The following is a 10,768-nucleotide window of genomic DNA, read 5'->3' as shown; positions in this document are numbered from 1 at the left end:
TTGTAAGCAAAGTGTTGCAAATATAAATGTCTGCATTGTAAAATAAAGCTCATAAATTTGAAATATTTTTTGAGCTAATTTAAAATTTTGAAGACAAAATTTAATAGTATTAGTTTGTTGTACTACATTCATCAATTCCAAAGTGTATTTTGGTTAATTTACATAAGATATCCTCAATTCCTTCTTCTTAAACTAGAACAAGGAACAATTTAATTTGAATTAATTGTAAAATCAAAAGTAACAATGACATTATTAATCTCTTGCAACCAACAACCTAATTTTTGTGAACTCATTTAGAGCACCTAAAATGAGGCTAAAAAATAGGTGATCTTGAACAAATTTTAAGCCAACCCCATTCCAAACACCCCAAGACCCTATTTTATTACTAATTAAGGGGAAAATCTAGAGCAACTTTTCCTATTTTCTACTCTTAGAATTTTATCTAAGTTCTAAAGTAAGAAAATAATATGTTTGGTTGTAAACTAAAATAGTAGTGTAATAATTATCTTTAATGTGTGACATAATCTTGAAGTAAAAATATAAATATGGAGTACAAATTGATTGAAATACCTTTAATAGTGGGAATTATTTTTAATTTGACTTATGAATTCAAATTAAAGTGTTCTCATATCTTATAAGTATACATTGTGTATCTATAAATATGCAATGCATACTTGATCAAAACATGAGATAGATGAGAAAATTTAGAGGAAATTTTTAGGTTGAACGCTAAAGTGGCATAAATTAGTTTTTGAAATAAGATAGATATATGGTTGGAGTAGATAGAAATAATTTTTCACTTATAATAATTAAAACAACTTTAGTCAAGTCATGAGAAAAATTATAATTTATCTGTGAAAAAATAAGATCATATCTAGATGAATAGTATTTTTAATCTAGAGTAAGGATAATTTAATATTTATTTTAAAATCTAGAGTAATATTCTTTGATCTAAAAAGAAAAATCTCTAGCAATGAACCAAACTAGGCTAAAATATTCGCATTTTACATATCACATAAAGCGCTAATAAGTTTAACATTTTTTACGGGGTCCATGTAGTGGCAGGTGAAGTGTCCAAAATAGACCCATCTATCCTCTATTCACTTTAGAAATAATTTTGTCCTTATTCTATAATACAATCTCTTAGTCCAAATGACAATTAAATATCATCATAATGTAAAATACAAATATTATTCTTCAAAATTAAATCTTATACTACACAAACCTAATTATCAATTTATCATTAATATTTATCCTATTAATATACTTTTTTTTTCACTTTTATCGTTTGAAAAGTAATTATTACATCCTTATTTTAGAGCGCAAGTGAGCATAAGAATAATTATTCTTAGAATAAATACCTCATTTTGAAATGGCAAATAAGAATACCTATTTTGTGGGGAAGAAAGACCTTTGGTAGTTGCTAGTGGCACTAGAGTGAGGTTGTTTTATTAGAAACTTCTTTGGCGTCGGCTACCAACAAAGGCTCACTTGCATGCAATTTAGATAAGGTCAAGTAAAAATTATACTTTGTGTGGTATTTATAGAGAAAGTGTGGAGCATTTATTTTTTTCATGCAGCAGCTTACGACAACCACCTGTGGACTATTAATTAGCCCCATATTACAATGCGGACCAACATGATCATAACATTTCATGCAAATCAATTATAGCGTCTACCCTCTGGATGGTGTGGAAATAAAGAAATGCAAAGGACTTTTATGGTGACGTGGATCATCCAAGAGCAGTGTTGCGCTAAGCCATGCAACTAGTGGAAGATTATGCAAAGCTGGTAAAAATGACGATTAGCCAGTTAGGAAGGCAGTGATTAATTCGAAGGCACTTGACCCCATGTAGGTTAAGGTGAACATGGATAAGGTCGGCTTAGAAAGAGATTATTAGGGGTTGTTAGAGAGATTCTTTAGGCGACAGATTGCTCGATATTAGCGGCTACATGGGAACCTGTAGGTGAGTCGGTCCTACATGTAAAGGGTTGGGTTTAGAGTTGGCCAAAGAATATAGCTGTGTTATAGTAGAGTTGGCCAAAGAATATAGCTGTGTTGTAGTAGAGTTGGAGTCTCTTGAGCTAGTGAAAATGTTGAAAAATGAAATGGGAAGTCTTTGAGGTTCAGGGCTTTTTCATTAATGTTATACTTTTATATATTTATGGGAAGGCAATTGGATAGCGAACTCGACAATTAAATAGAGTAAAGCTGAGTTTAAATGTGTTTTAGGAGTTTCAGGTGATCCTATTCCCCAAATTTGTGTAACATTCTTTTTTGATAAAGCCTCTCCTCACTGGAAGGAGGAAGGGTTTAATTTAAGCTGATTACAGCTCCGGTGTTAGAAAGAAAAAAGAAATATCTAATTATTTTTGAAGCAAATGTGCCCTTAGGGTAATAACTAATAAGTTTGGATAGTTGACCATTTGCATAGATAAGTACGTGAGAAGGGCTAGTTTGGTCAAATACACCCAATGCTCAACATAAACATAAACAGAAACACAAAATTGACAGCTCATTGGATCTAAAACATTGCCTCTCGTCCAGCATAACGTCCTTCCCATGAGTTCAAGCACCACGTCATCACCAGAGATACACGCTCCTTCGGCTACTTGTATACATATTTAGGGGCGGCTAAGTCTTGCTTCTCGTTCTCTTTTGTGTGTTCTTTTCCCCGCTCTCCAAAAAGACTTGACACTACGCCGCTCGAAACAAAAACACCATTAGTTGGGGGGAGAGAGAGAGAGAGAGAGAGAGAGAGAGAGAGAGAGAGAGAGAGAGAGAGATCCAAGGTTTTCTCGTCATATAGGGAGTCGTTTTCCGATCGTTCTCGGAGTTACGATACATATCTCTCTCTAAGGTCGTAGGGTTTCGTGGCTCGATGGCAATGACCGCAGCGGCGCCGGAGTTGGCCGCGAGAGACGCGATGATCGCGTGGTACCGCGGCGAGTTCGCAGCGGCGAACGCGATCATCGACGCGCTCTGCGGCCATTTGGTCCATATCTCAGGCGGCGGCCGCGGCGGCGGATCGGAGTACGAGGCGGTGCTCGCCGCCGTCCATCGCCGGAGGATCAACTGGATCCCCGTTCTCCAAATGCAGAAGTACTTCTCCATCGCCGACGTCTCCTCCGAGCTCCGCCGCGTCGCCGCCGCAAGGGAGACGTCCGCCGCCACCTCGTCGGAGAAGGAAGCGTCTGTGGAGGAGGTCGACAGCGTTAGTGTTTCGTTGCCGGTGGAAGTGGCCGAGGAGGAATCCTCGGGTGATTCCTCGGATCGCAAGGCTGAGGAGGAATCCTCTGAAGATTCTCCGGATCGCAAGGCATCAGAAGAAGACGAAGGTAAGTAAAGTTACTGTTAGTTTCAACTCCGAGAAGATTTTTATTTAATCGATTTTAAATAAATTTATAGATTTTGAGAATTCGAAAACTTTTGGATCTAATCCTCGTTTAGAATCCGGAAGAGTAAACCTTACGCTGTCAGTCTGCAGGAATTTCCTGCAGCCAGGACACTTGCCAGTACACGATTTGGTCTTTAGATCATTAATAGTTTTAAGTTAAAATAAATTCCTTTCGGAAAAGAAGTTAAATTTAATCGTAATCGTTCCGCAAGCAAACCATGGCCACCAAGGACTCCGACAAGGAGGGATGTCATCGCCTCCCAGTGTATTCACTTCCTCAAGACCGTCTGATGTACATCGTACAGCGACGAACGGGCAGCCAAAACGTACAACTGTCTACCTCCATTTTCCTCTTCTTCTTCTTCTTCTTCTTTTCTTCTCCTCCCTTCGAGTTTTAGTAATCAATAAATTTTACTCCGGTTTTTAACGATTCCGCACTTTGGTCTCCTCTGTTCCTGCCGACTAAATGGACGAAGTTAAAAGAGGACTTCTAAATTCTAATTTGGGGATTCGTCTTTGCGTTCGTTTTCCCCTAAAAGCACGACGTGTCGTTTTCTAGTAGGTTATGTTCCGTGAAAAAAGAGGATCACATGCTGGTTGTTCGTAAGCGGCTGCTTCCCGTCGGCCGTCTGATTGCGGCCTGACGGCTCTGATGACTTGTCTCATGAGATCTCTCGGCTCGTGGGGCACGTGTCGGGTGAAGTGGGTCAACCCAAACATAGGCCCAGAGGTTGGCGTTGGTGTCGGGTGCGCCGATCGCAGGGGTCGGTGATCTGGTGTTAGTTAGGAACAGCGTCTCTTCTGGGCTATCCACGTGGTTGCTCGCAATTGGGTTTGTGGGCCCGCATGCGTTTTTTCTTCACAGTCATACTTTCCAAGAAGCTTCTATTTGTCTGCGCGTTTTAAACAGAGATTAAGGGACAGTCGGATAGTAGCCAAAATAATTAGTCTTAGACAACCATTTTTTTCTATCAAATTCCACGTCAAATTTTCTCTGTACCATATAAATATTATTATCTCTATAATTCTTATTAGTTATTTTAAATTTATTTATTTAAAATAGGGTTAATACATATCACTCTTTTTCACATATCTCTACTTTTTTTGGTCACATATACCCTCTTGAACTATTAAAAATGACTCAAATATCTCCTTTATTAGGTTTTCGCGAATAAATTATGTGAATAGTTATATGATACTTTTATCCTTGTATTTTAGAAAGAAGAAAAAAGAAAAAAAAATAATTTACCAAAACACCCATACTTTCTCATGAGGTATTTGGTCCTTTCAACTTTTTTTATTTAGGCACGGGGGTGAGCAATTTTCAATAGTTCAAAAGTCTATATATCATAAAACAAATTTAGAAGATTTACTGAAAAATAATTATAGTTTAAGGGTCTAAATATAATTATCTTTAAAAGGAGGGGAAGATGAATATTTAAATGGATATGAAAGCTACAGTGTTTTGACTTTCCTTATTTTTAGGGAATAAATAAAGAAACTGATTTGGAACAAGGAAAGAGATATGAATGCTCTACGTGTGGGGGTTGGGATTATTAGGAAAGAGAACTAAGAAGCAGCTCATTGCCAAGTAGGTTAATAATTGGTGGGATTATTAGGAAAGAGAACTAAGAAGCAGCTCATTGCCGAGTAGGTTAATAATTAATTTGTCTTCTGTTCTTGGAACATGAACAGTTACATAATCTGCATAATAATTACTTTTCTTTTTCTTCATTTGAGTTTTGATAAACCGCCCTTAGCAAAAATTATTACTACATGAGACAAGTACACGGATACAACACGGGTCACGACAAATCTTAAAAAACATGGGGTTGCGACAAATCTTAAAAAAAATAGGATACTACACGTTACACAAGAAAATAAAAAAATAACGGCAAATACTTCAATACCCCTCTAAAATGTATATCATAATCTACCGGCTATAATAGCCGGTTCTCATACCTGGTACCGGTTTTTCAAAATTTGTTCTAAAATCACATTATGTAAAAAAAAAAGAGCACATTTCAAGAAGATTAGTTATCCGGTTTGTATGTTCTTTTTTTTTCGTTAATAATTTTCTCTCTTAGATATGATTGTGATAGATATAATTAGGCTTTAATTATAGAAGATATTATTTAATTCTAGACAATTTAAATTTGATTCTTTAACTTTATAAGAAATAGATTTTAATTTTAATTTAATTCTCTATCTCTATCTTTTATCAAATTTTAGTTTAAATTAATCTTAAATTATTGAGAGATATATGTAAATAATTATTTAATTAAACTTTCATCTAGTTAATTATAAAAAGACATCAATACTCTTATTCTAATATATATATGTTACTCTCAGTTAAAGATATATATGTCTTTTACTTATAAATTATTAAGATAATAAAATTGTCAAAAAATAATGTGTAAGGTAATATATTTTAAAAATAAATAATTACCTATTGAACCGGTAATATCTTTTAAGTTTTTTGCATTGCTATTATACCCTTGAGAATCTTAACTGTTAGATTCCCATCAAGCCAATTGATAAACAATCATCCCTGCAGTACGGAAGAAGTGCTAAAAAGTAAAAGCAATATATATTATTGATAAGTTTAAGGAAATATTTCTAAACTTATAATATAAATACACAAACATGCATTAATTATTCATGAGAGAAAAATAAAATATACACCTACAAAGTCAAAAATGACAATGCTAATACCTGAAAATATAATATAATAGTATAAGCTTCAACGTTATATTTCTGCAATATATATAGGACATTTCTACGATAGATAATTTCTACTATAAACTTTTATAGTATACGAGAAATCTTATATCCAAAACATATTATATGAGTGTCCAAAAGTGTCCAAGGAATATTCGAATTTATTCTATAATTTTTTAAATATCTAATACTTAGTAGAAATATTCGACACATATCCAATGAGTGTTGGGAACTTGAAGTTAAAATTCAGATCATTTATTTCAGACAAGTTACCAAATGTGAAATGTACTACTGAAAAGTTTCTTCTACAGTTCAGACAAGTGACCAAACAAGCGGGAACCTGAAGTTACAATTCAGATCTCTCAGTGCAGTATACTACATTATGATTTGTGAAGTTAAGAGCACAATGCATATCTGAGCAGAATATATCTGAGCAGAATGAAACTCTACTCTGGCAATATTTTGTATGAAGTTCTACAGTTGAATGATTTCCAACAACCGAAGATGAATTCTTATAAGCCAGCGTTTCATAAAACTAAATATTACTCAACTTTACTTGTTTGTTTTGTGAACCAGTGAGTGATCAATTATTTTTCATGCGAGAATTAAATTTGCTTAATCATTCTTTGAAGTAGTACTTAGGATTTGGTAAAATGATCCTGATTATTTGTGGGCTTGTAGGATCTCAAGGAGAACACACCTTGTTGGAAAATGTTCAAATATGCTCCAACCATGAGGACTGCGCCATACGTCTAGATAGGATCAAAACTATGAAAGGTTTTGTTGCCAAAGAATCAGTAAAAGGGCATATGGCAAGTTACATCTTTACATCGTTCGGTGCACTTTCAGTATTTAGATGCAGTAGAAGATGCTCTAGGAAGCAGTAGTAGTTGTCGAGTTATTTGATTTTGTATTAACTGCAAATCAAGATCTTGATGGGTTGTTTGCAAATGTTATATGATCAGGTTAATGTTGTTAAGGGTTTAAAGGTCTATGAGGACATCTTCACAGATTCTGAGCTTCTCAGGCTTGGTAAATTTATCAATGAACTCCGTCTTGCAGGGCGAAATGGAGATCTCTCAGGTGAGTAAATCCTGAATTGGATTTTTTTCTCTTTTGGTTGTAATAATTAATTTAACTGAATTGCATTGTCAGGCAAGTTTTTGGTGTCACATTTCATGAAAATATTGTTTCAAATATTGATAATAATTTTTTATGGTAAGATCTTTGGGCAGTAACTTGTGAAGGATTAGTAGCTAGCATGTAGTGTATACCATTGAAAGGTAGGATAAAGAGCACTGAACTTTTGGGAAACTTGACATAAGTGTGTCATAAGATTATTTATTTGTGGGTAATTCTTTAGACTGCATTACTTTCAAATGAGTTGGTTTTTTTCTAATTCCTATAATTTTAGTAAATGTTGGACACTAATATTATAAAAATGAAGTAGGGATAATCTAAACATTTTAATTTCACAATAATTGTTAAAACTTATGGTAGTGAGAAAAGACGGTGAAACATAGGAGGATTATGAAATTACTCTGGTTGTTGAGTATTGAAATAGATTGGTGATGGATGTCAGGACTCCAAATCTAGTGTACTTGATAACAATGGATAATAATGAAACATTGGTATTTTATTAGTCTATGCCTAAACAGGCTTTTGTCTGTGTTGGGGAAGCACTGGTACAGTTTACAAGTTACAGTTAAAACAGTCCATTATAGTATTAGATGAATAGTGCAGATGCATATCAAGATTTTGCTGTTCAGAAAGCAGCAGAAAATATTTTCCAAAAGCTCTCACTCTTTTCCTTTGAATACTATTTATTCTTTGCAAAAGCTATTATCTTTAGAAAAAAGCTAGCACAAATAATTCATTTAGCAACATTTCAGTGTAAGAAAGACAAGAAATAAAGAAAATGTCATGTTTGTATGAAAAACAAATCTCCTGGTTACAGTGAAAATGCCATAAGCACTAGTTAATCAGGCTGCATCTATTATTTAATTAGATGATATTATTATCCACTTTTACACTGTTGTTTCTAATTTCAGGTGAAACTTTCATTTACTTCAACAAGCAGATGAAAGGAAACAAGAGAGAGATCATTCAGCTTGGCGCTCCATTATTTCAACCTACAAATGAGGAGGCAACAAGTAAATTCCATTCCCATTAGCTGACTTCTACCATGGGGATCTGGTGTCATTGAATCCAGTTCCGCTATATGTTCAATTTTCTTCATCGAATCCATCCTTTATAGACTTGCAACATAGTTTCTTTCTCAGTTATTCTAGTTCATCGATGAAAGAATAATTGCGATTCCTGTCACTACTGCTGTTGCTCATTGCACATATCTAAGTTGACATGTAAATCAACGCTGGAAATTCACTCATACTGCTGTGCATACTCAGAAATTGGAGATGCTACACTAAAGAGATTTGAGAGGATACAGATTGGTTTACTTATAATGTTAAAATATTTTCCAGTGGTATATTGCTAGATAAGCACATCAAAGACATGATTAATGCTACATATGTTATGAGAAGATAAATGTTGTTTTAGATAGTATATGTTAACAGTTGCAGAAATGCTCTTGACTAAGTAAATTTTTGTCTGTTTCTTTTAGGTAATATTGAACCAATCCCCCCAGTTCTGCAGGCTGTCATCGATCACTTAGTTCAGTGGCATTTAATACCAGAAAGTAGAAAGCCAAATAGTTGCATTATCAATTTCTTTGATGAGGTTGCTCTCTTTTTTCCGTTAGGCTGGCCTTCAACTCTGGTTTTTTCTAGTGGACATTTATGGATTCACCTTTTTATTCTGCAGGGTGAACATTCACAGCCATATTTCAAACCTCCACACCTCGACAATCCAATCTCTACGCTTCTTCTTTCTGAAACCACCATGGCCTTTGGAAGGGCACTCATCAGTGATCACAATGGGAACTATAAGGGTCCTCTAACACTTGTACTCAAGGAAGGGTAAGCATCAATGTGATCTATCAATATAATGACTTGCAGAAAGAATATACAACTACTGAAACAATTATATATGATCATCTCTGTCCATCCCGAGTTGATAGTATATGCATGATACAATGAAAGTAAGAATGAATGCATCTTGCCATTCCCAGAGACCAAATTGGTGAGAGATTCATGCACAAGTAGATATATTTTCTAGTTGGTGACTCGCATTTGACACAAGAAAAACAAACTTGCAGGTCACTCCTAGTAATGCGTGGCAACAGCGCTGACATGGCAAGGCATGTAGTTTGCCCGTCTGAAAATAAGAGAGTGAGCATCACATTTATAAAGGTTAGAGATTCAACAAACATCCATCCTTCTCCAACAAATGCTATGACAGTATGGCAATCTGGAACATCGCCACTCCCAAATGGCGGCGTCATTGGCTATGGAGCTCATGCTGTGATTCCAGCTGCATGGGGGATGACTCTTCGAGCTCCTGTTCTCATGCTAGCACCAGCAAGGCCAATTGTAGAGGGCCACAGTAGAAGAACCACACACAACGGCGGCACCGGAGTGTTCTTACCTTGGAAAGTTGGCCCCAAGAAGTACACCAAGCATCTACCACCGCGTATACAAAGGAGGAAGCTCCTTTCATTACCCTCTCCACTGAAAGCATGTGGATAAGAGATGTACTTATTATCTCAAATATTTTGTTAAATTCTTTGATAGGAGGTGAGTCTAAGCCAATTCTAGATGTCGGCATTCATCAATGTTGGTATTGAGTTCTGTTATGTCATGTTGTTACTCTGCAACTTGTGCTTATCAACAAGCTATGGAGAGGGCTTTGTTTCTGTACAAGGTTTTCTTTGCTACAGTAAGCTGCTTTTCTTATCTGTTAGGATAATCACCATAGTTAGAGTTAGAATGGATGAGCTAATTCTTCAAGAATAGACAATGCCTTTCTATCATTTCTCCAATCTACAATGATTCATCTTTCAGTTCCTTATGCATTTCTTTGAAGTTTCAACACTCAGTATCAGCTGGTACCACTTCTTTCTTTTTTCCCTTCTGGTAGCTCTTCACAAGAACAGAGGGATGATTTACTTATCTTACTCATCATATAGTTTGTATTACAGGGATAGAACTCGTGATAATTTGCATCCTAAACAAATAGGTAAATCCATCATCTTAAGTTCTTATGTGCTTGGTTTCTAAGATTATTTTAATCTATCAATGTTATGTTGCATTCATGGTCACCAGATTTTAACCATCTGATTCTCGCAGGTGACTTGGCTTGGGTTCTCTTTTGGCCAGACAGCTTTTAGTTAGAAGCAGTCGATTTGTTGGAGGGATTGCACGTCTAGAACAACAACAACAAGAAGTAAAAGAAAAAAGAAAAGGTAAAAGAAGAAAAACAAAACAAAAGAAAAAAAATAAAGAAAACTAAGGCTGTGTTCACTTCTGGAATGAGGGTGGAATAGGCATTACCATTCTAATTCTTAATACTACAAGAAGAGAGCTAATACTAGTATAAACTATTTTAATATTTAGTTCAAAACTAGTATAAAAGTAATAAATATATTTAATGTGACATAAAATTGATATTAAAATATTAATAATAATAAAATTGTATTGGAAATTTGTGATGTTATAAATCAAATGATGAAAATACCCTTGAGTATATGT

General features: G+C 35.1%; 1 protein-coding gene across 1 annotated transcript; it reads left to right on the top strand.

Annotated features, from left to right (window-relative positions):
* The first annotated feature begins 2,651 nt into the window (after nucleotides 1-2,651).
* LOC140790094 (RNA demethylase ALKBH10B-like) lies at nucleotides 2,652-10,050 on the top strand. Its single transcript, XM_073140020.1, has 7 exons — nucleotides 2,652-3,339; nucleotides 6,801-6,931; nucleotides 7,085-7,202; nucleotides 8,171-8,272; nucleotides 8,743-8,858; nucleotides 8,943-9,097; nucleotides 9,337-10,050. The coding sequence occupies exons 1-7, from the start codon at nucleotides 2,883-2,885 to the stop codon at nucleotides 9,764-9,766; spliced, it is 1,509 nt and encodes a 502-aa protein (XP_072996121.1). The 5' UTR covers nucleotides 2,652-2,882; the 3' UTR covers nucleotides 9,767-10,050.
* The last annotated feature ends 718 nt before the right edge of the window (nucleotides 10,051-10,768 follow it).

The sequence above is a fragment of the Typha latifolia genome, chromosome 6, assembly GCF_019914945.1.
Source record: "Typha latifolia isolate L0001 chromosome 6, TyphaL0001v2, whole genome shotgun sequence".
Lineage (NCBI taxonomy): Eukaryota > Viridiplantae > Streptophyta > Magnoliopsida > Poales > Typhaceae > Typha > Typha latifolia.
This window is presented reverse-complemented; position numbering and strand designations above follow the sequence as displayed.

Excerpts from the sequence above, each read along its gene's own strand:
- LOC140790094 (XM_073140020.1), top strand. The coding sequence starts at position 2,883 with ATGGCAATGACCGCAGCGGCGCCGGAGTTGGCCGCGAGAGACGCGATG. Across the intron at positions 6,932-7,084 it reads AATCAGTAAAAGGGCATATG|GTTAATGTTGTTAAGGGTTT; the intron begins GCAAGTTACATC and ends TTATATGATCAG. Across the intron at positions 9,098-9,336 it reads ACACTTGTACTCAAGGAAGG|GTCACTCCTAGTAATGCGTG; the intron begins GTAAGCATCAAT and ends ACAAACTTGCAG.